Consider the following 25,349-nt stretch of genomic DNA (forward strand, 5'->3'; position numbering starts at 1 on the left):
TACTAGCAAAAAGGGCATAAACCACAATTTCCATGATGCCGGCAAACGTCGTTTTGCTTGCATTTTACTAAACTCCTGGAGGTCAAAATCTGCCAAACACGAACGGAAAGTTGGAAAATGTTTTGAAAATATTTCAAAACTGCAGAGATGGTGATGAAAAAGAAGAGAATCTTGATTGAAATCTAACAAAAGTGCTCCATTTTTCACAGTTCTTCCTTAGGCAATTAGATCCTAAAATATTTCACTCTATAGAATATTCACAGACATTTTTAATCAGGGTGCCAAGTTTTTTATTTCTTTTCTTTTTCTTATGTTTATGGTCGTGTGCAAATGAGAGACCTGCTTTTCTTTGTTTGTTATTCTTGCCTTTCTCTCTGGTGGGTTCTCGTTTGGATCTGAGGAAATCTTCTATGTCTTCATCAGATGGTGGCTGAGTGCTTGTGATGTTTGCAAGTTCTCTCTCCTCCTCCTCCTCCTCCTCCTACCATTATAAACAGTAATGAAGATGTTCCAACCCATATGTCTTCCCCACCCACAGTGTGTCGTCTCCCTGAGTGCTGACTCAAACACGTGCCTATTACTCTTACTTAGTTTAGACACTTCAGCATCACTTTCATCTTCACTTCCAACTCTCTCACCTCCACTTTACCTCTTTACTTTTTGCTTGATCTGTGATCTGGCAAAAGTTCAGGTGTATGTCGAAATACATCTCATTTCCATTCTCACGTCTTAACTCTGATTTATTGCACCACTGTGGTAATCACAAGGGGGTACAGGCAGCAGGAGGCACCATCCCTTTGACTAGTGCCCCCTACTATCTGAGGTCTGTGTCTCAAGTGTCTATTGAATAGGAGGATGGCAAAGTGGTGCAGTGCACACTGGAAATGGATGGCTCTCTTGGGAGTGGAAAAGAGGCCATCCGTCTGAGAACTACTCTGTCCTTGTGCTCTATCTGATCTGGGTTAGACAGAGTGTATTAGCACTGAATAATGACCCCACACTGCTTGACCAGCTTCCTGAGCTCCGCTGTGATATTGCTCTCTTGAGGGGACTTTGTTGGGGCCACCAGACAAAGTCCCTCAGGCAAGCATTATGAGGCTGAAAATCCCCCCTCCAGTATGTCCTGAACTCCAGCGGTGCATGGGAGTCCTGAAGTGCCTGTATAAACTGCAGATAAATCTAAATGGGAGACTATGAAACTCTGCTGAAGAGTTCAGCCTTGAAGCATCAAAAGTTATTAGTCTGACTTTTTAATTCTAGTCCTACGCTGGATTAATGCAGCAGCATAGAGGCTGTGACAGGGAAGAGAGAAAAGGAAAATAAATTAGAGTGGGAAAGAGTTGCTTTGGTTCCCTTTAGCTTCAACCTTTAACCATTTTTCATTCTGTAGACTGTCAAACTAAAAGAAAATGTCGTCTCAACTTCCACTGAGTCTTAGCTCTTGATACCCTGTGGAGAGGTCTGATTCTAGCATTGATCCACTCCCATAACAATAGGTGAAATCCTTTTGTAGGTGAAATAGACGTTCTGTCTCTTCTGTGCACCCACACAATCAAATACAAACCTTGTTTTCCACAATATCACTGCTCTTCCTCCACCTTTTCCTTTTCAAAAGGGCATGATCCATCAAAAAGGCAACATCTCTGTTTTGCCAACCCGGAGTGTGCTGTACATCCATTCCATTTCATTTCCCAGTAACATTACAAGATTCAGCCAATTCCCTTTCCAATCGATTTGACTCCATTTATTTTTTGCCTGATTTAAAAAAAAAACAAAAAAAACTCCCACGCCAAAAAACCATCTTTTGACAAATCACTTCAGTGTTCTGCTTGTGGAGGGCCGTGAAACAGTTCAAGAGCATAACTAAATGCCCATTAGTTGCCTAATCACAATGACAGATATAGCAGAGAAATGATGAAAAGCTAATTCTATTTCACATACTTTTTACTGTTGGGACTAGTCTGAACTGAAAGAGATTTTTAATACAATCTGCATATAAAACACACTACACTACACTGAAAACACACTCTGGAAACTGTTCATGGTCTTATTGAAGATCAAGTAAACAGCAGATGAGGCCCACTCATATTGTAAACTGTAATCTTTTAGTCAGTCAAGTGATATTCAATGGCAGTCAAGCCTGTGCTTTAGCTGCGTTGCATGAGCTTTTGAAGAGTCTCTGCGTTTTTGTGGTGATTTTTGAAACATATCATTTCTCCAAATCTGTAGTCTTTGTACCTCTAAAAAAAGGCAATAATGGCACACGCTACGTCTCTGTCCTCCACCACCCAATAGCTTTCCGCAGCAATTGCGAAAACACTTACATTTTGGTAAGTGCAATGTGGATTAGTTATCAGATGGGAAATGTGCCTCGAGGTCTGAATTTTGCCTGTTCTTCCTTCTGTAAAGCCTGATTTGTTAACTGAGCATTTTCAATCAATTTCCTTTGCTGCTTTGGTAAAATGACCACATATTCGGAGTGTGGAGATACTGTTTCCGTACAATGGACTGTATATTTTCTACGTTAATCACCTCCTCGAAACTAGTGTGTTGCTAAAAGAAAACACAAGCTCCAACTCATCCACCACCTCCCTGGGGCAGGTCCTGTCTTCTGTAGGTTTGACATCTTCCTCAAATCTCACGCAAATTATATTTTCAGCTTTCCTCCGACAAACTGACGGGCATTTAAAGTTCAAGGGAGATGATGTGACCACAAAGCAAACAGCTATGCAACAAAGCCCTGTATTGCTTTGCTGCAGCCCAGTGGAACATGACAAGGTTTCCCAAAAGATTATTCTTTTTTTGTGGTGTTTCCACGTCTGCCCACATTTCAGCTGTGTTTCATTGTTTTGCCATTCCATCATTTCTTAGGATGAGTAGAAGTAATGGTGTCAAGACATCATAAGAAGGTGTCTGACAATGATTAATGTTACCAATATTGAGCGTTGAATTTGACTGTATGAGAAAATGATTATCTGGCAGCTACATCGATCAGAAAAAACCTCATTGTAAGTTAACTCTGCCTCTCATCCTCCTATACGTTATATAACCTTTCACAGTTTGTGCATGACTTATGTGTACTCTGGAGACACTTCTTCTTTATGATCTCACCTGTAGAGAGTAACAGGAGGGTTGGCCTTTGCAGAGCAGTGGAATTTCACAAGGTTGCCCTCCAGAACAGGCTGAGAATCCACTGAGAGATTGACAAGGGGGAGATCTATAAAAACACAGAGAAACAAAGACAACCAATTACACGACTGGCATCCTCCTCAAACACGATGTAGTGAACTGTAAGTCTTGGACAGACACTTTGTTGCTGAGATGTCTGTGGCTACATAAAAGAGAAACATCTTACAAATTTAGAGGAGACAACACAGGCGTTTTATAAATAGTGTCAAAAACTGAGCAACATGCAAAGAAAGAAAGCTGTATGGATAAAACAAGTTCTTATTCAGGAGACTTAGATTTTCCAAATGTGTTGGGATCTGGCAGCATTTCATGAGGCAGTACCACACATGCTGTGTTGTAGGAGACTATGATCCACTAAAAGCCGAGCTGTTATTGTCATAATTTTAAAGTACATTGTGGTGGAGCTTAGAGTAGTTATGACAACTTATCTCAGTTTGTGGCTGGATTACCTTCCAAATAATGGACAATTATTCCTGAATGATTCAAAGTCTTATTTTAATATCCCTGCTGCCCACCATGGGTCTAAGCCCATGTTATTGGGTAACATTGTAGTGTTCTCCACAGGTGTGAGGTAGAACATGCTGTTTTTACTCCCATATATTCATTAGTGAAGCTATGGGGAGCAAACCAAAGGAAAACTGGAACTGATAATGAGCTTCACTAAATGGTAATTTACAAATAGAGAGCAGTCCATAGTGTAATCCATGCAAACACAATGAACCACCTCCGTGAAAAAGTACAATTAAAACAGTTCATACAGTTACAAATATCCAGATTATGCAAATTCAGTAAACAACTTAATTTATCCTAATTGACAAAGGTGGGATTGTTTTTGAAGATACATGTTCATTTCCATATTAATCCTATCCCATGTGAAACAAACAGCTATTTACCTCTCAGTAAATAGCTTCATCTCTCGGAGGATGAATCTCAAGCAGGTAAAGCTATTTGTCAGACTTTCTAAAAAGATGCTGTGTGTATTTTGTTCAGAAACTAAAAAGCAGCAAGGGGGGAGCAAAGTTAGTAGTGATTCAAGCCAGTGGTGGTTTAAGTATCGTATACCTTTTCTGTTTTCCTTTTGGCACCCATGGCTAAGTGATGATGCACCCCGTATAGCAATCTTGTCATATGGGAGTACTTGCTCAGGTTTAAAGCGATCCATCCATTTCAAAGACATATTTGCTCTCTGTTCAGTTACAGTGCACTGGCATATTACCCAGGAGCTGTTGTAGGGATGTGGATGAAGAGTACTGCGGTAAGCACAGAGATCCGCAGAGAATTAAAGATGCACACAAACACCACTGTAATGTGACCAAACACTGTGCCACTATGTGTATAGTTATGGAGTGACTCTGTAAGCATGTGTGCATGTGGGCATGAAATGTAGGAACACTGCTTATTACCCTGTGGCTGTGCAGATGCTCCAGGCTGGCTCAGCTGCCACAAACCTCTAGAGAAAACATGGTCCAGGTGCCACATTCCATCCCATTCACACACCATATTCCCCATCAGCATACCAACAATTCCCGCTCTACAACAATTGCACCAACAACCACTCTACCACCTTGAAATCCACGAGCTCCACCTGTGCCAGTTCTCCCCAGGCCAGTAAAGAAAACAACAACACTGTGGATTCTGGAAGACCTGAAGGCTGCAATCAACCAGCAGGTCTCCCCAGGTACTGCGCAGCCAGTCGTGTGTGACTGTGTATTTCTGTGTGTCGCTGCTTGTTTGTGGGCATATGGAAGAGGACATGGGTGTGCATCACATCAAAAGGGGAAATGTATCCATCCCTTGAGCAATAGGGTTAGCTGCTTAGTAGGTGTTTTTCGCATTATGAGCGTTTAATTGCATGAACAAAAATGTAGGCAGAGGAGACCTGAGGGGCAGTGACAGGTGTGGCAATAGCGGAGGTGGCTATAAAAATTCTGCAAGCAAATAGAGACAGGCTTACATAAAAAAGCAAGGGGAGAGCTCTGAGGCTTCTGTTTGTGCTAACAGACATAGCAAACTACAAGCTAATCCATAAACCATTTTCAGTAAAACTCCTCCTTTTTTTAAAAACTTTTCAATCATTTGATTCTTTTCTTTGTGAAAACAGATTTCAAAAGACAAAATTGCCCATTACTGTCAAATATACCACAAAATCAATGTTCTACTCAAATTATTGAACTGAGCCTCCTTTAGAAAACCCTTTTGTACCTCTTAGCAAGAGGTAATGTCATGGAGAGTTTCATTCGTTGATAGTTCCATCTCCCCAAGCCACAGTTAAAGACATACTGAAGCTGTCAAAAGTCTGTGTAAAATAGGGGCTGCAGCCCTTGACCCTCATGATGCAATGGATATCTACTTAATAAAGAAGTCCCCTTGCCACTTTGATGTATAAAGTTGCTGGCCAAATTAATTTCAGGCATCTTGTAACGACACAAAAAGGAGGGGAGGAATGGATAGATAGAGCACAAGGGGAATCGGAAGACTGATTGGAGCTTCAGTAAAAACAACAGAATGAACTGGGCAGAGTGGCGTTGTAGTTGGCTGACAGCTTTTGATCGGTTAGTTCAAAGTGGAGACCAGATGGTGCTGTTGGAAAAATCTTCCAACTTCTTTCTTTCCTGGAGATTGTGCCAGCACAAATGTTTTTTTTTTCCTTTCTTAAAGCTCAATTTCCAATCTCCCCAGGTCATTGTAGACAGCTGTTCTCCAGCAGGACCCGCCTCAAACTACAGGAGTGTTGGATGCCTCTGAAGGATGTAGAAGCTGTTTGTGGACAATTCACTTGTGGATTATAGCCTCAGCAATATGGGCACACTGTCATGTGGCTATTTGAATGGGCTACTTCAGGGGAGAACAGACTGACAGACAACTTGAGGTCTAACATATTGATCATAAGACATCCACTTGAGTAAATTCAGAATTTACTCAATTTAATGAAGGCAGATGTTCTGCAGCATTCCTTGTAGCACATATGTGTTGAAATATGTTCATGAGCAAAAGTTTTCTTAAAAATACAAGAGCCTTTTTCACCCTCTTACCCTAATACTCTTTCCTTCAAACTCTGATTCTTTCTCTGATGAATTTGCCATTATCTGCATGATTAAGCAAGGAAAGCATGTAGCTGAGCAAGTTACCCAAAACAAATCCTCCCCAATTGCACATCTGCATGTTCTTTATTAATTAGTCTCAACAAATGGCATTCGTTTTCCCCACACATGGCTCAGCTTGTTTGCAATGCAAACACACAGGGAACCTTGGCTTTGCTTGTCCCCAGTGCATTAATCCCCCCGCACCCTCCATGCATTTCAAAGTGTGCCTGTATGTGGGGCAATGCTCTGAAGATATGCAACTGCACTGGAAAATATTTGAAGAATATTTTAAAATCATGCGATGAGAGGGAATTAACAGCACATGAAACTGTGGCATCCGAAACATATTTCCCTGCAGCGTTACAAGGCGGTGGGGAAGTTTACTGATTTAACTCCAAAAGGCGTAATGCAAGTTAAGATTTGCTGCCGGTGAAAACAGCATCGGGGGGGAGCCACCCATCTGCTATCAAATAATTACAGTCAGCTAATGGAATGGTATGGACAACTGAAGTCAGCAGTCTATCCAGAATTCTGAATCAACTCTGTTGGCTCTAAATCCCTCTCATTTTGTCAACATCACCCGCACATACTGTATTTAGATGCTAATTTGTCGAAAACCTTGGTCAGATAACTCTGTTTGAACTTCGGTGGTAATGAAAATGCTGAGGTGGGTGTAAAACCCTGGGCCTTAAAGTAGAGTTTAAACTGTAGAGGAATGTGCAAGGTTGTGTTTAGATTACTCTCGTTGGGATTGTAATGAGAATGAGCCACCGTGAAAAAGGGTATCTAGGCACAGAAATGAGCCGAATAGGAAATGTTGAGAAGAGCAGACGGATTGATATGGTTTGATACTATTTCTTTCTAACATTTTCTCACTAACATGGTCAATAACTGTAGACAGGAAGTTAGTTGAGAATCTGAATGAATTAATGGATTAACAGCTGGACTGATTCAAGACGAGTTCTGCAGTAGGCAACACTAGTCAGAGTATAAATGCTATTATCCCATTTTCAGAAAATACAATAGCATTTGGAGAAATCTCGCAGAAAGTGAGACGACAGCATCAATCAAATCTGTGCACGGTCAATACATAACTGAATCCCAGTGTTGACGCAAAATATTTGAAAGGCGTTAACCCTGTGTTTGACAGCCAGGAAATAAAGTGAAGCTTGAGGTGAAATTGAGGTTCTGTGACTGATTCGTTCTCACAAACTCACGCTTCAAAATCATCAGTGAGATTAATAGGTGGAGGCAAATTCTAACTTGGTGTGAACGAAGTTGCACTCTCTCATTCACCTTTGACTTCATGCATCTGACCAAAAATAGGATAAAGCTTTAGCTCAAAGTGACAGATGTCTGGGGAGACCGAAGTGGTTCTAGAGTGCAGTCAACGGGGTCCTTTTTAGATTAGTAGCATCTGGTCACCCAACACTGTCATTAATCCCCCCCATACTTGGTACTGGGCTGAGACGTGCTGGCTCCATTTCTAAAACACATGCGAGCACAACATATAAACGGAACTTAAAGTATTGCAGTTCAGTTGGAGAGTAAACTATTCATTTATGTTTCGTATCTTAATCCAATGTCTTTTCTTTCCAAGTTGGTTGCTTACCCTAAGTAAAAGTATGTCAAATGTCCCGTAGCACAGAAGTAAGCAGCATTTTGGTATTCACAGTCACTCAACATATGGCATGTGTACAGCAAACAAAAATGTAATTACAGCTTTCCAGATCCTTTTTGACCAAACTGTGATATGATCTGCCGCGCAAAGCTTGAAATTGCACAGAAATACGTTTATCCGTGAATGAGAGAAGAGTCGAGTTTACTGTAGAAGTAGAAGAAGCCACACAAGCATTTGACAGCATTTTACAAAATCCAATTTGAAGAAGACCATTTAATCCTGAACATGTCGTACATCAGAGCTCTCTTGTTGACCAGCATTTAACACTGCCAACAATTATGAAGCTGCTTTGTTGGATACTTCCATGTGACTGATTCTGGCTATAAAAGAAGAGCGAACACCCAAGCACCATTGCAAAGGCGAATCTGTCAAGTGTTTCATTTATTTCACAAGCTGACAAGAATCTCCTGAAGGTACCATTGCCTTGATAAGTAGTGTGATGGCTTTCATCTTTTCTGAGAAAGGCTCGCTGAGAGAGCAGTAAAGAGGAGCTAAGTATGAGGTTTCTCCAGCTGCAACGACGCAACAATGTGCTCCTCTGTCAGATATCTTTTTGCTGTGCGTGAAAAGCAGTGCAAGCTTCTGACTCTGTAAAATGTTAATGTGATAATAAGACAATCACTTTTTGGTAACATATATTTTTGGCAATCATTAGCGTTTCTCATAACGTGTTTGCAGCAAAAAATGAATCATCAGTAGTAGTTTTCGGCTGTTGTATGAACATATTTTTGCTGCGTGATCTTGGAATGATATGAGATGTGATTTGGAGGGAAAATTGAGGGATGTTTTTAATTCAAATAGAGCTGGGAGATGTAGACAAAAAAAAACATATTTTGCCATCAAAGTAGATTATTTTTAAATTAACAGATTAGTTTTGTTTTCTCACTTCAAAGAAAAAAAATATAATCAAAGAATTATTAATAAATAAATATTGTTTAAACAGTAAAATGAATACATTTCTGTCTTGTCTGGGATCAAGGAATTTTACAAATTTCCCTTTGCAAGTGCAACAAAACACAAACTCAGAAAAGATGCTTCTTTAAAAAAACAAACAAGACATAATAGTCTTCTAACACTTTGCAAACACAAATCTAACATGCCATCAACAAACCAAATACTTTTTCACATTATTACAAATGACCTCAGTCAAACTTCACTGTTTTGAGCGATAAAAGGTGCCACTTGTATGAAGTTGGAGTAAGTTAAAGAGAAAAAACTATTTTGATTTCAAGGCACAAAAGCAATCTATCGACAAAGTCATATTATTGCCCAGTCCAATCTCTGAATCTGGAAAACATGACTGGGACATTTTCTGTTCTTTTCTTTTTCTATGTTTTTTTTTTTTCTGTTATCACATTCCATTGTAAATGCATTACTCTTTGAACAGTGCCCTGAAGTGGTTATTTCACAAGGGAATTGAGAATTACAGTTAGCTCCAAGACATTTGGGTCAAGTCTTAAAGTGTCAATGATAAAAACAATCCTTTAACGTCAACAATGTAAAAAAACCATCATTCTGGGTGTTGTTTGTCACTGCCATTTAATGTTTTTATGCTTTTTGGTGACAATGTCCTTGAAATTAAGTTGGAAATAATGGAATTATCCAGATAATTCAATTTGGTAGCGGCTGGCCTTTAGTTACTTTAAGAAATTACCTTTATTGGACACAGCTTCTGTGTCCAACACATTCCAGTTGTTTTCACATTTACAATATCATCACTATAATTGTGATCTTATTATCAAAAATGACCAAAAACATCCACATGCCTTTTTTACTAGGGGTGTGACGATACACTCAGCTCACGAGACGAGACGAGACACGATATTGGGTTCACGACAACGAGACGAGACGAGATTTTAAGAAAACTACCATATAATTGGACCAACAGACTGTTATTTAATCGAGTTGCACATGCATTTTGAAATGTTTAATTATAACTGTATGCATGATGTAAGAATGAGCTTTTAATAAACTTCTTCCACAAATTTGAACTAAATTGCCACGGTGTACGGCATTATTTTCATACAATGCTTTCATATTGTCCGTGTCTTATCAGTCACTCTACAGCCATTTATCATTTCTGCCGGGTACCCAAAATGCTGCAAAACAACGATTTGAAAGTCGCGGGGGCATCTTCAATGGTAATACTGGTATTTTCCGACGTTATTCTGGCTGCTGCTTGCTGCTTCTCCTCCTCTTCTTCTTTTTCTTCTCCTTCTTTAGGTTCTGGCAGGCTGGATGTAGCAAAGACACATTACTGACCCCACAGGTCACAAATAGAAGTTTGGATAGCTCACAAATCTCGTGAGACAGATTTTTAACACGACAAGAAATATTGTCAAGTTTAATCTCGCCACACCCCTATTTTTACCTTTTTAAGTGGCAGTGTGCGACACAAACAAAGGGCCATGATAAATGACATAATCAAAACAAGTTGTTCTATTTTGTATCTAACTGCTTTGCTAAATTCATTTTCTTGTTTTTGTTACTTTAGCGTGAATCTTTTACATCTGTTTGGCAAGTGAGTTTGTCTACATGTGAAAACTGCTGTTTTACCACCATAAAAAGCAGGGAAGAGAAGAGTATTGCTCAGAGATGAGTGAAAAATGAAAGAAGTGTTTGTGGTTATTGCACAATGCAAGAACAGGCAATGGGTCGCAAATCGCTTCGTCAGATAAAAGAAAAGGTCTTTGGAGTGACGTCGAAGTTGCTTGTTTGTTCCTAAACAGGTCATTTAACCTATCAATGATGGGTGTTTGACATGGCTGTGATATGCAGCCTGAGTATTAGGTGTCAATTAATTGTTATACACTGTTCCTTAGATGTCATTTGTAAAATGCTGCTGAAATCGATGAACCTGTACAACACTAAACACTGATGTGTTGAGGTGCAGGTGCATGTCTGAGCAGCAGGTTCACAGAATTTGTTTGCACAAAAGTTGTTCAAAGAGGAGTGGATCTGCCTTGTTGCTTGTGTTTTTGCATCTGTGCTTCAGATGCTGTTGTTGAGTCACTGACCTAGAGCTCAAATCCCTGAAATTAAGCAAATTGATAACCAACACAAATATATCAATTGCAGGGATTCAATTCAAGGGGCAACTTAATTTGGGAAGTGAATCCCTGCAGCAACTCCAAAAGGCTCTGCTGAACAGTGCTCAACACTACCTGTCAAATCTGTCGGTGGGGGCAAGGGAGGGAAATAGAGAGCCTTTGCCTTGTGGGAGACAGTTTGAATCTCGACAATTAGTCTCTGCTGTCGCTTGGTTTGATCTCACAGTGTGAAAAATCTTTTCAGGAGCTTTAATTGTGTAAAGACGACATTTTGGAATGCTAATTAGAAATCTGCTCCACTCATTTTTCAGGGTTAAATCATACATTCAAAAGTGAGAATGAAGCTGGGTGAGCATGTATCACGGGAACATCATTATACATGGTGACAAATCAGTTTACATGTGGGCAGACTTCCCTCACTGACTAGATGGCAACAACAAAAAAACAACAACAAATGAAGAGGACAAACACCACGGACTGAAAACACCAACAACTGTTAATCATTTTTACTCCCGCGCCTGAGTTGGCCTGATTGTGCTGTGCCCGTTCGCGCCATTGCTTGCCTCTTGCAATGTACATAATGAAAAGAATGGAGCCGTCAGTCATAATGGCTCTCTAAATAGCATTTTCTGCTTTATTAGTCATACTTAATGGCGTTGAAGGGGCTGTGAGTGATGTAAAATCCCATTGTTCAGAGCCCTTCTCTCGCTATGATTGGTTCTTGATCGAAAAAAATGATTCCCTGACAATTCAGGCTGAATGTGTTTTACACGCTGGGCTTACTTTACCTATTTTGGAGGGAAGTACGGATGTTCTCATCAAAAAGACTGATGGCATGAAAGAGGAACTAAAAGAGGTGGAGGGAGTTTGTGTTGTGTCACAGCAGGCAAGGGTAGCTGGACCAAAAAACAGAATCTCAATTCATTTTAGATGGACAGATCCTTTGATGTTTTATCATAGCAAATGGAAAACTGTGATGCATCACTAATCCATCAACCTAGATGGTATGAAAGCAAAAAGGAAAGCAATTATAAATACCCGTCAGAGCCTACAAAAAAATCCCACACTATAATTCACGTGTGCTATGCAGTGTCATACCGCTACACATGAAAAACTACTCAAATAGTTAATGATGCTGTTCAGATGAAGACTTTCTGCACTCAGAAAATCACTTCAAAAGTTAAATTTTAAGAAAATAGTTGGATAGGGGGTGGGAGCACTGAAAGACATGGCATGAAAGAAAGCAGAGGTGTGCTTACGCTGAATGTCGATTGTGACACTGGTCTCCTTGCCGTTGGGTACGGCCTTGTTGGACGCCTTACAGATGATCTGTTGACCAGTCTCGATGTTGGAAGGTGATAGGTACAGTGTGCTCACGGTGCTTTCTCTCCTGCCGTCCCGGAGCAAAGTCTGCAAAGAGCGAAGAAACAGCGAGTAACGTAAAGGCTTATGGATGGATAAACATGCGAGGCCTCAAAAGTGCAGAGGAGAGTTGAAAGCTAAGAGTTTCATTTTTGCAATAAATGAACAGAACCGTGAATTCCATCAAACTCTGAAATTCTTAGGTTCATTCCCAGTCCCTCCCACCATATCTCTGCAAAATAAAAGTGTATAGGGGAAGCCGGAAAAGGGATTGGGCCTTAAAGTCCAGTAGATATTGGATTGTATCCTCAATACCTCAAATTGAAGTTGCAATTATAAACCGTTTAGCTGATAAACAGATGGGAAAGAAACGGAGAAGAAACAATTTGCTAAGTAAACTTTAATGGTAAAGGTGTAAAATTGTTTAAATAGAGGAAAAGACAGCAAAAAAAGATGGCAGAAATTCATGAATACATATCTGCTCACTTGGGGAAACAGAGGCAAACCATCAGAACAGCCTAGCCTGGAGTTGTACTGCAAAGCAGACTGATATAGTATAAAAAAACTAAATAAAAAATTAAAACGTGTTTTTTGAGCTTCCTTTTGTGTGTCTGGAGAGCTGCGCTCTAGTGCATGGCTTGTCATATTCCACAAAGGAAATCAATCTTCTTTTCAGCGCTCATCCTCTGAGCCCTACATTGTGGAAGCCATCTGGAATTGGTTGGTAGCGCTCAGTAGCTCTCACTGTCTCTCAGATGCTCAGAGGAGAGCTCTGGGAGTCTATGTTAAACAATGCAGGACAGAACAAAGTCGCTGACTAGAACAAACTGCGTGGGCAACAGGGCGCAGTGTGGTCAACCACAAAGTCAAGATGCATTGCCTTGCAATCCTTTACAGCAGACCCCGTGTTGCTGTGCGTTTTTCATGTAGAAGAAGACTGTGCAAGGGAAGTATCGTATATATATCTATCTATCTATATATAGATAGATAGATATACCGTATATATGTATTTGTGAATATATAAAAACTTTACTTCATAACTTTAAATCAACATCCAGTTAACACTTCCACATGCAGACAACTGCTTTTCCAAATGTTCCTTTACTTATCTTTTGAATGTTTCAATATTAATGTACAGCTTCTACAGCAAAAAATGGCACAAATGCTAAGTTTATTAGTCTTGACTGAAACTAAGTCAGGTTCTTTACCAAAATGTGAAAGCAGCTAAGTAGCCTATAGTCTCTGATCCTTATCTGAGTCACACCGCTTTAAAGTATAAACCGTTCTTCATTACCCACTGATTTCTCCACTTTGATGCAAGAGTCTCAGTTGAATAAAACTACAATCTGAGTATGTACAGTTCCTCTAGCTTAATGATACCATACTCTGAATAGTCTAATTAAAACGTCACAAGACTTGAGAGACCAGAATGGAAGACATTTTTTTAAAGGAATATTCTAATCCTCAATGTGTCTCTTAAGTGTATATAACTGAAGTGAAATAAAATAGATATTTCTGAGCATTTATTACTTTTTACTACTACTTTGTAGTAAAAGTATGTTAATGTGCTCGTGAAGCCCATTTGTTTGTGAAGAACCATGTGATGAAATTCATAGTTGAGCGTGAGCTAGTTCAAAAGCAGAACACATTAGCTGTCAGGCGCAGGGTATGTCAATGTAATATTCTGTGTGACACAATCAGGATTGTTTCTCTCGTTTCTGTGGACCTGTCTGCAGCCATTAATCTTAGAAATTGGAATTCAACACCTCTCCACATTACGAATTGATAAACTTTCAGATTCACTACTTTAAAGCCCACATGAAGAAGACCGAGCTCGGAGGAGGAAACACAAAAGTAGCCAGATTGTGACAGGATGATCAGCTTTTCCACAGATATATTTGAAGCTGCATTCATTTCTGACCGCCAGCAAGTAAAAGGAATAAAAGAACAATTTTAGGATCCTCTTGAAATCAAGTATCATATTTCCATTTTAGTCTACTTTGGGGTTGCGCTAAAGACAGAAGAAAAACACGACCATGGCAACACAATCACCTTACATGTTTAGAGTTGATGTAACTGCTGGTCCAAACTTTGACCTAACAACATGAGGATATTTCAGTGAACAGACTGGATGGAAGAATCTGAGCAAAGATGTTGAATTTATGGAGTTTATTTTTGTGATGTATGCACGTGGGACTGCATTATATTCAAGGATTGGAAGAAAAATAAAGAACATGTAAATGTAAGGAATAAATTTTCCCCCTTTTTTACTTTGCGGACCCATAATATAAAGACTAACAAAACGTTGTGGGTATTGTAACCTTGAGGAACACAGAATGAACACACAAATGGATGAATTCATGAGAAATTTTTTTTTAAATCAGGAACATGATGTCCTGACAACATGTTGACTGCACAGAAAACCCTGTTAAATACCGTTTAGTGTTAAAAAAAACTGCTCCTCCCTGTATCTATGTTCACATAACTTTCAAACATTTTTAATTTTGCATCACACATGGTTTTCTTTGAATAATCCCTCTTGTCATGATATTATATATCTAAGATGAGCTGAAAATGCATTTAATAGTCTTATTTCTTTTGTATGATCAAGACCAATTGTTTGAAGTGACATGTTTTTCACATATTCTTTTTAATTGTAACTAAAGGAGTTTAATTTAATTGGCTTGAAAAAAACAAACAAAAAGTTTGCGAAACTGGAGCAACAAATCATATTACACAATGTATGTGGTGTTGAAAGTAAACTCAAAACATGTCACCTGTGTCTGATATAATGCTGTCCAGCTCAGTTTTAATAAGCCAACTATTGTCCTATCTTTTGTGCAGAGACTGTCGTGCTTAAAATGCATCCCACAAAAACTTAAGAAGGCTTTACAGAAAAAAATACTGAACATTGGAGACAGAAAATCAACTGCCTTGAACACTTCCAGGAGTAAAAGGAGGATATCTATTTTCTCTACTGAAATTTATGTCCATTAATTTCATCCATACTTGAGTAATTTTACCTGCCATTAAACTGTGGCGTTATTTTCCCACAAATCTGAGAAAGTGTATATTGGAAAAAGTACTATTCCATCTATGACACACATAAAAATGTCTACTATTTTCTGTGATATCCTTTAAACCCCTTAAAACTAAGAGACCTTCCCAGCCTCCCTCTCGCCTGTCAGCTTGCCACAAAAGCATTTCGAAAAACAGTGTCGCACATTCACGAGAAGGACCTTCTGATTGGAGACTGCATTGTGAGTTTCAACTGACTTGGTACATCATTGCAGTTCAAAGGGGTCACAATGCAAATGTGCAAACCTCCGAGCAACAGCTCAGACCTGGAGGCTGAACATTTGCTGCTTGCTACTGAGCAGCTCAACTCGAGCAGATGGGAGTTTAGCATTTTAGGAATGAAGGAACTTTATTCAATAATTCACCTCGCCGACATTTCCAGATAATCTTGATATCTGAAATATTCACTTTACTTCTACCTCTTAATTATAGCCTCCTCTATTATATACTAGTTATATTTTTTCAAAGCTACCCTCACTAATGATCAGCGATACATCATTTCAACAACTTTGTACTACGGTTAAAAACTAACACTTCTCCCAAATGATCGCTTTAATCTTACACTTTTCCTTTAATCACTGGTCCAGTAAATCGCTTTCTATGAGGTCACAAAGATGAAGTTTGGTGGGGAATCATCTGTGGGTCAGAACTATCATTACATATGACACCATCAGGAAAGCCATCTCTGTGAATCCTCCACCACATCTGCTCACATTAGACCTCTTCATCTGCGGGATATGAGAAGACCATCAGAGCAGATGATTATGCTTGCAAAATGTCCCCCCGCTGCTCTGCGAACCCAAAAAAGTCATCTTCTTTTAATTGGATCCATTGCTTTTTAATGCTTAGCAATAGAGATAAGAGGGGAACAGCACATACTTGGACTCAGCGCAGGCATGTGAGCATCCATCAACTACCAGCAATGAATGTCTTCATATCTGCGTTAGCTCCGACGAGGAAGCAAAAGCAGGAGGTGCACTCCCCGCCCACCATTAGCAAGCAGCACCTCCAGTGATCACTTCATTCAGAACGGCCTGGTGTCGTACCACAGTCTAATCAATGGCATTTATCTGCTCTTTGAAAAAAGCCAATAATGGGATGAGGCAGAACAGGGAGTGAGGGAGGACAGGGAGGTGTTAGTGCTCCAAAGTACCTGGTCTCTGTGTGCTTTCTTTCAGGAGAAATAGAACACATCAGAGTTCAATTGGATGATTAGCCTTGAGGGCTAATATCATTCAGGATTCTACAGTCAGGTCACTGCGACTCCTGACTGGTATGAAGTGACTCTTGAGTGCCCTGGAATCAAAAGTGTGCCGTTGGGAGTGACACCTGCACAAAGATTCAGGGTGATTCCAGCACATAACAAGATACTGTATATTCTAACAGGTTGGGATGATACAAGCTGCTAAAGGAGGATATCTAAACACCGGAAAAAGACTCAAGGTTATTGATACAGCCGTGATCTCACTATTTGCTCTGTGCACCAAAAAGGGCAGAGAATTTTGTAATCAAACCACAACCTGGATTTCCACGGGCTTTCATTTCAAAAAGCATTTTGAATGCTGAGACAAATACCCACCAATGGCTGGGGCAAAGTGCAAAGCATTTAACAGATTCTTTGCACAGTGGTTATTTACAGCAAAGACATACATACAAAAATGTAAATTAACAGATGCTTTTGTTCTGTTAATTACAGTTTATGTATTTTTTTTGAAAGGATAAAGCAAACAAAGAAAAAGAAACAAATGGAACAGGAGAATTAAAACACAGGCTCACTGCAACCCTCCCCCAGTGGGTCTGCAGACCTGGTATAACACACAACTCTATGCTTACCTTGGAGTACATGGCACCGTTAAGGACCTCTCCATTGCGGATCCAGATGATTGAGGCTGCAGGTTTGGCATTGTCAGCATGGCAGGTCAGGTTAAGAGAGTCACCGGCCCTTAGGCTCACCACTGGCCCTCCACCGATGACTGGATCCTCTGGAGGAACTATTGATACACAAAGTTACAAAAAAAAAAGATAAGCATGTGTTTGTTATAAGCACAGATTGGAATGTCTTTATACTGCCTCCCCACATCTGTGTGACAGTAAAGATCTCTGATGAGCCACTTAGAATAAGACTAACCTCCATGAAATCTAATCTTGTTAGTTTCCACATAATAAGCATGCTAAGGATTTTGACAGGAAACAAAATGTTTGTTTCATGAAGACAAATTATTTTCTTTTTAGACGAAAAAAACAGCAACAAAAAAAAAAAAAAAAAACCTGACACATTACTGTAAGTTTGTTCTCGGAAGGTGATGACTTCACAGCGAAAAGCATGTTTACCCCGTACTTAAAGAAGAACTATTTTGTGTGGTTTGAGGCACGGAAAGCACCAAGACACAGCACGATTCTCAAAATAACAATCAACTGTCATCAGTCAAAGCAGACGCATACAGTACATGTCAGCGCGGAATGTAAGTCAGTCAAATACAGAACCCCGATCAGAGGCAGATGTAGATTTCTCTCCTCCACTCCTCTCTGTGTTGACAAATACAACAGAGAAAGAGAGCATCACAACCGAGCGTGCGCCTCTAATGGCACAGATCAAAGTCTTATTTCTGTTTTACCCATGAGTCGATCTATTTTTTTTTGTCTCTTTCTCTTTTTTTTTACAAGTGAAACTGCAGTGAATTATTGATTGACCTGAGTGCTCATTACAATGCAGATCTGGGGCAAGATGAAATCAAAGGCTGCAGGCAGCTGCCATATTCCCTTGCAATAGCATAATGATTTTATGGGAGGCTGTTATGGGTTTGATTTCTGTTGTCAAACAGGCCTGAGATGGAAGAAAAGAGAGAAAATGTAATTTGCGATCTGTTTGTAGATTTAATGACAATGAGTACCAAAGTACTCTTTCATGGCAGATATAAGGAAGGGCATATCGGCATGAAAGTGTGCATCATATTCTGCGTTGCACGCGCTTGAAATTAATTAGCTTGGAATAGAAAAATAAAATAATTTCAACTTTAATCGGTTTTAGTTTGAAGATGGTGAATGGCACTTTTTTTCATAGAGTCTGCTCGATTTTTTTGCATAAAATCACACCGTGGGTTTCACATTTATGGCTGAGATTTTTTCTACAATAGCGATTCGTATTTACATGGATCAGCCACGACAACGACAGGTGAAATGTATGATGTAGATGATCTGATTGCAGTGCAATGTTCCATGGGGAAATCAGCTGGCATTCATATCAGTGACACCGTGAAACAGACACATGTAGCTTAACCAAACTCCAAACTTCCAAACTCTTCATTATAGGCAAGTGGGTTTTAATGTTGGTGTCTGATCTGTAATTTCCTCTTTATAACACCTTTTTAAGATTTGTGATGAAATAACCATCTATAGATGGGCAGTATTCACATGAATTGATAGAGAAGTACATATTCAATTGGTTACGAGGCTGATACTTTTATCCTGAAGCAAGCACGGGAAATACAATGTATTTTAACTGGTACCAACAGTCATTAGAAATTTGACAACAAGATAAGAAACTTGCACTTTGGGAATTTGCCACCAAATGATTTGTAGATATTGCTGCTGATGATGGTGATCCTGACCTGTCGTTCTGGTATATATATGTACTTTGATCAGACACAACACAATACAGAAGTCAGTTTGTGTGAAGTGCATGTGAGTGATAATTGTTTGACCTACAGTTAACAGCAGTCAGTTTCCTGACAGCTAAGCTAAAAGCTACTCAAATGTAGGCCACCAGAGAATCTAAAGCAAATGAAACCTCAAAAGTTTCATGATGCTTTGAGTGAAAGCAATCTTTTCACTTTTGTGTCACAGTCATACTGAGTGGGTTAGGGGTCTAATGGTGGGACAGTTTTGGTCTGTGTTGTTACGTGGATGTTCTGTAGTTGAAATGGTAGGGGACATCGTAAACAATAAAATAGCCATCACTCAACCCTCTTTGAGTCTTGAATGGTGAAAAAAAATTTTTTCTGAAAACTTCTGAGCAGTTCTTAATACTCGCTTGACCCTCAGGAAACCTGCTTCTCCAAACTGAGTGCTTTGAGTACTATCACAAGTAAGACTAATAAGCCTTCGATACAACCCCAACTGACAAAACTAAATATTCTTTTAAAGAGGTACATGTAAGCTGTATCTCTAAACCCTTACATCTGACCTTTAACCAACCTCTGTTAAAGACACTGAGGTCTGTTGTTGCTTGAGAAACCATTCTAAAGTAGCTCACGGGCAGTTGCATTTTTTGTTTTTTTGGATGAAGTGTTCACCCATTCACTCATCCTTTTTCATTTTTCTATTGTGTATCTGAATGAAAAATGTTTAGGAACTGAGTGTGTTGTTGCAATGAACCACAACTTTAACATGTATATTTGTTTAATAAAAAAAAGAGGTTAATTTAAGATGATTAATTGGTCAACACGACCTTAAGGCTGAACTGATGATATCTTTGTTGGTCTAAAGATATTGCAGTTTAACGAAAACGGCTCCATAGTTGTACCAATTACAATTACATTTTCATCACTCATTTCACTTTACTTCTCCAGGAGATGACCAACATGGCATTGCATCGTAAGAACGTTCAACGGCCACATGTCACTGCATGATGATGCCTTCCAGGTGGAATGGACGTGAGATGGGATTACTCCACCGACTCTCATGCAAGAGATTGCAAGGTTTGTGCTGTAGATTTTACACAGTGCTTTCAGTTTTCATTACTTCTGTACTTTGCTCTCACTTCCAATTGATATAGGGTTAGAAGTTAATAGCATATGGTTTGGTGTAGTTGACAAAATTAAACAGTTAAGGTTACAAAGATACACATTACTACATATAACATTTAATTACGTATTTATCGTGGATCCTGTCCTCTGACGTTGACGCTGCTCCACACAAAACAACAGCCTTCCAAAACTTTGATATCTTACAACTTCTAACTGTGGACTATGATGCTACTGTGTGTTGGACATACAAACAAACTGACCTATAACATCTTTTCCAGTGAGACTGAGTATTAATTTAATAAGCTGATTACATGCGGAGTATCACATTAATTCTCCACTTTTTGCTCAAAGACAAGCACATCTTTTTCTACCTGCTGTAGTTTATTAGTGGATGAGGGTGGCATTTTGCTCTTTTGCTCTTATGACTAATGCATCTGCATTGCATAACATTATTGATTAAAAACAAGGAAAATGTTTTCTTGTACAAATTATCAAAAAAAAAAAGAAAACCACACCAATCAGTACCACACATTTACAGTGAGTAATGACTGAATCAGACCCGCGTGGGAACACAAAGTCTGTACTCTGACTAGACCAGACTACTCTAACTCTGGCCAGCTGGACCAGTAAATCTGCTATTTCAAAGACATCACACTCCCTGGTTCCTATATGTGCTTGAGCTTGAGATGCTGTATTAATTCTGGCGGGCTCCCTTTCATCTGCTCTTCATTAATATGCTGAGGGGTGGCAGAGGTAGAGGAATCTCAGGTCAGCACAAGCAGATCAGACAAGAGAGTGTGCTGATCTAGGCAAGTAAGAAAGAATCTCTGTGAGAATGTGGTCACCTTCTGGTCCTTTATCAGCAATTGGAAACAAGGTCAGGAGGCTCACATTAGTTTATTCTTATGCTAAGAATAGAGCTACTGCATTGAATGCAAATGAGACAGGGAGCATGAGAAAAGCATTGTGAGCCAGGCCTCTCCAGACAAAAAAAAAAAAAAAAAAGAAGAAGAAGAGAGGCTCGGTGATTGCTCCATGACAGTTGATTGCAAAGATCCTGTGTTATTGGCTTGCTGTCAGTGCTGTCCTCCACACATGACTGAAACATTAATTAAATGTCAACCATATAAGGCAGCCGTAAAAGGTTTTATATGGAGCGGGGAAGATTAGATAGAAAAGTCTGACAGTATGTGACTGAGAGGTCTCAGACTTGAATACCACTCATCAAAGTGAGGCGGTTTTCCTGTTATTCCTCAAAATGCTCAAAACTGTGAAAGAAATGTGAAATCAGAGTTTTTAAAAAAAAAAATTCTCTCCAAGGAAACAATCCCACTTCACACTTGTTAACACATACCAGTGTCTGTGAATATGTGCTAGCTTCAGAAAGTAACACCATTAATTGATGTGGTTATAACTACACGGGCAATCTACATTAAGTGGCAGTGTGCCTCATTCTGGAATTTAATCTGAGTTTCTACTGTCTATCAGTATTATGCTTGCCATTGAGGGATGCCAACGTTAGAGGAGCTTAAGATTTCATGCATAGTGGAGCTACATGGAAATCACAGGCAAGGAGAGCACTGGTGCACTTACAGGTCATGTCCCTCCGGAGGTGGAGGGCTGCTTGCCAGCAACACACTGAGGTCGAATGGCGAGCTCAACGAGGAGATGAAGGACATGCTTGGCTGCTTCCACCCTGCACCATTCAGAGCTTTGTATCTTTCCGTCCTTCATTGTGTTTGAGCGTTTTATACAGAGAGTGCCAGTTGAGGCAGCCAAGACAACTGAAATAGTTGTCTGCTGTATGGGGATAACAAAAACGGGACTTTTTGAAAGCGTGTTTTGGGTTTCCTGACAGAGGAAAGATTTTGTGTGAGCTGAGGAAATAGGAAGATTTGATCACCAGCTCAACATCCACTGAACATGCGGATGACTGAGGAAAAGAAATTATTTAAAAAAGATCTTTCTCTTCATGTGTGATCTTTAATTGATCCCGTCTCATGACTGCCAGGTCTGACAGTTTTGCACGGGCCAAGCCTTGAACTTGAATCAGCCGTCATCATTACTGGGCTGTTTGCAAACTTGGCAGTCCCTAATGGTTCTAAATTAGCTCTTTACTGCAGCCATTCGATGGACTTGGCATAAGTAGTGTGGTCAGTAGTACAGATTGATCGCTCCTCTTTAATTACAGGGCTGAGTCACAGCTAACCCTGCTCCACTGACTGCTTTTTCTTTTTGTCTCCAGAATAATAATGTTAGCCCTTTCAACAGTTTCACAAATTGTCATCTCCGGTACGTGCAGAGACATGGACACTGTGGTCACGCACACCTGCAGATATTTATTTTTTAAGTATTTTAGTGATTACAGGTTTAATACGAATCAAAGATGATGCGCTGAAGACCATCATGAAGGACTTTGTTCCTGTCTGTAACAATCAAAGAGGGAAGGTGTGTATTATAGCTACGGAAGAATCAGCTCTAAGATGAAGGCAGTTCATTACTTGAATCATTTGAAAGCGCTTTAATAGGGTTATAGATTTTGATTTGCCTTTTGATTCAGTGATGTTACAAGTTCCAAGGAGTCTCTTTTTTTTTTTTTTGTCTGAGGAAGAAATCCAAATTAGGCTGTCTAAACTTTTATTAACCTGTCCCAGTCGCTTAATTGGGTACATTCTCTATATTGGCTTATAACACGTAAAATGTCATGGATGTCCCATACCTTACCCAGTCTTACTAACATATTCACTGTAAACCCTGGCTTGGGTTAAAAAAAAGAAAAAAAAAAGGGGACAGTGATGTCAGAAAGTGTGGGCTTCAGAGTGATCATTTACTTTTAGTGCAAAATCAAAGATATCCATAAATGAGACCAAGCCATATTGATGTGTAATTAACTCAACAGGGCAAGGCTGTAAGTCTGCCACTTCCAAGAGGGGGCTGAATAAACCCTGGGGGTTATAAAGCTGCCTTTTGCCATGTGATACATGTGAATTCTCCAAACACTAAACATAAAATTTCCCAACACACATAAAACCTGAATTTATGTGAGAAAGCTGATTGCAGTACATGCACTATAGTTGGCCGAAAAGTCTGCTTCAGATCGGTGCTGCTGATGGTGAACCTGCGAGGTTCTCCGGGCCAAACAAATATTGAGGATACTTTTCCAGAGCAGCCAAGGAAATCTTGCGTGCACCCTGGCTTTCCAGGAGTGTGAACGAGGGAGGAAATGCAATTTGGAAAGAAAATAATGAGCGACGGCTCCTCACAAGGTAGCTGGATGATGTAGGGGAGGGGATGGCTGGCAATGTGTCGCAGCCATAGCGCCGTGCTTCAGCAAACGTGTCCTGAGGAACAATGAGCTACCAGACTGTCCTGTCTATTTCAGCAGGATGCTCGCACCGGCCGCCTGTCACCCCACCGCGACAGCTTGCAGAGTTTCTGATAGATCAGGAAAAAAAAAAAAAAAGGAGGAGTACCCAGCGCAGGTGGATATGTGAAACATGTGTGGCTCACTGGCCCAAATCCGTGGCCTTCTTTGAGAGCTGTCATTGTACATCTGTCAGAAAGCAGCAGCATCTTCAGTTGGGTGTGGGCAAACGTAAGACAGGAAGAAAACAACGAGAGAAAGAATGACAAGGAAAGCTAGAGTAGCACAAATGTGTTTCACTCTCCTAAAGAATGTCGGATGGCAATCACAAACAGTATGGCAGGAGAGAGAATATCCAAAAAATAGGAAAACTCAAGACAAAACAGAGGACTAGTTTATAGCGGGTATAGTGGGTAGTGCAAACAGCAGTGCCACATCTTGAGGGACAAACATAGAATGGGATAAGCACGTAGTTGGAGTTGAAAGAAAGCAGCAACTGGAAACAAATTGAACACGGAAAGAGATGATAAAAAGACTCAAGCATGCACGACATTTTTAATAAATGCTCCTTGGAAAACAGTTAGCTTTGAGTGGCAATGGTGCCACATTCTCTTCGAACAGTGCCAAGTAAAAAAGGAGGGAAGGAAAGATGAAGATGAAATAAGGAGTGGGGAGATGCCAGAGCTGTCAGAGACATGCAGCACTTGCTCCGTCACAGCGCAGCCATGTGCAGCCGCTGAAGCTGCTCTCCACAGATTGGGAGGGTGCTGACATTGCCACTCACCACCCGGCTGAGTTGTGAGCTATAAGTATTAGTTTATATGTGTGTGTGTGTGTGAGTGTGTGTGTGTGTGTGTGTGTGTGTGTGTGAGTGTGTATATTTGAGAGTGGGGAGGCAGCAGTTTTGGCTTTCAGATTTCAAATCAGAGTTTTAAAATAGGAAACCTCTTATTGTAAGATTTCGACAGCTTTTTTCTTGCCCTTGGGGTTTTGAAAGTTTCTTAATGCAAATTATCAGTCTCCAAATAACAATTATTTTCAGTGGATTTTAATCGGGTCAACACCTGTACACAGTTGGTGCTGTTGTTTTACAGTGAACAGATGTATTCACATCAGCCGCCCCCCCCCTCGCGCTCCTTTGCTTGAAATGCAAAGAAAAAAAAAGAGAAAAACATCCTACACGCAGTCTGTCAGCCATAATCATGCACCTGTTCGCAGCGTCTCTGATATCATAGATGTACTTATCATTCCAGCTCATGTTGCAGACAAAATGGCAGAAAAGGCAGTCTAATATGAATGTTACAGACGGACTTTCCTCCAGAATGACTGCTTTTTAAGACACCTTATCTCTACTTTAACTACTCAGATGCTTGACTACATCTTAAATCAACTTTTCTAAGAGACAAATTGGTTTCCTGCACAGGAGGTTTTCCAAATTTGATAAGCATTTCTCAAAATGTGACTCACTTTTTCAGGATATAGACTTGGCTGATTTACGGTATACTGTTATGACCCGACATAACAAAGTAAAGAACATTCTTTTGCCTTTACTGCAAATCGATGGTGTAAAAAACACTCCACAACCATCTTTTTTCTTTTTATCTTGGGAAACATTTTTGTTTGTTTGTTTGCTGTCCATTTTCCGGTGAGGGACCATCTCTGTGTATGAAATCTTGGTACATTCTTTGTCAGAGCAATCTTTAGACATAAAATCTTTCAGATTAGCAGCCTCCCATCAATTTGGCCTCGAGGCTTAACAACAAAAACAATGGGTAGTGCAGGGCTAATTGATAAATG

General features: G+C 39.9%; 1 protein-coding gene across 4 annotated transcripts in view; it reads right to left on the reverse strand.

Moving 5' to 3' along the window:
* Positions 1–25,349, reverse strand: part of kirrel3b (kirre like nephrin family adhesion molecule 3b) — a 160,179-nt gene that overhangs the window by 26,013 nt on the left and 108,817 nt on the right. For all 4 annotated transcript variants that reach the window (XM_072392830.1, XM_072392829.1, XM_072392828.1 and 1 more), the window contains exons 5-7: positions 17,277–17,434; positions 12,263–12,413; positions 3,112–3,217 (exon numbers count right to left, since the gene is read on the reverse strand). In XM_072392830.1, the coding sequence (XP_072248931.1) occupies positions 3,112–3,217; positions 12,263–12,413; positions 17,277–17,434 (415 nt within the window). The remainder of the gene's footprint in view (positions 1–3,111; positions 3,218–12,262; positions 12,414–17,276; positions 17,435–25,349) is intronic.

The sequence above is a fragment of the Leuresthes tenuis genome, unplaced genomic scaffold (assembly GCF_036924035.1).
Source record: "Leuresthes tenuis unplaced genomic scaffold, fLeuTen1.0.hap1 SCAF_9, whole genome shotgun sequence".
Taxonomy (NCBI): domain Eukaryota; kingdom Metazoa; phylum Chordata; class Actinopteri; order Atheriniformes; family Atherinopsidae; genus Leuresthes; species Leuresthes tenuis.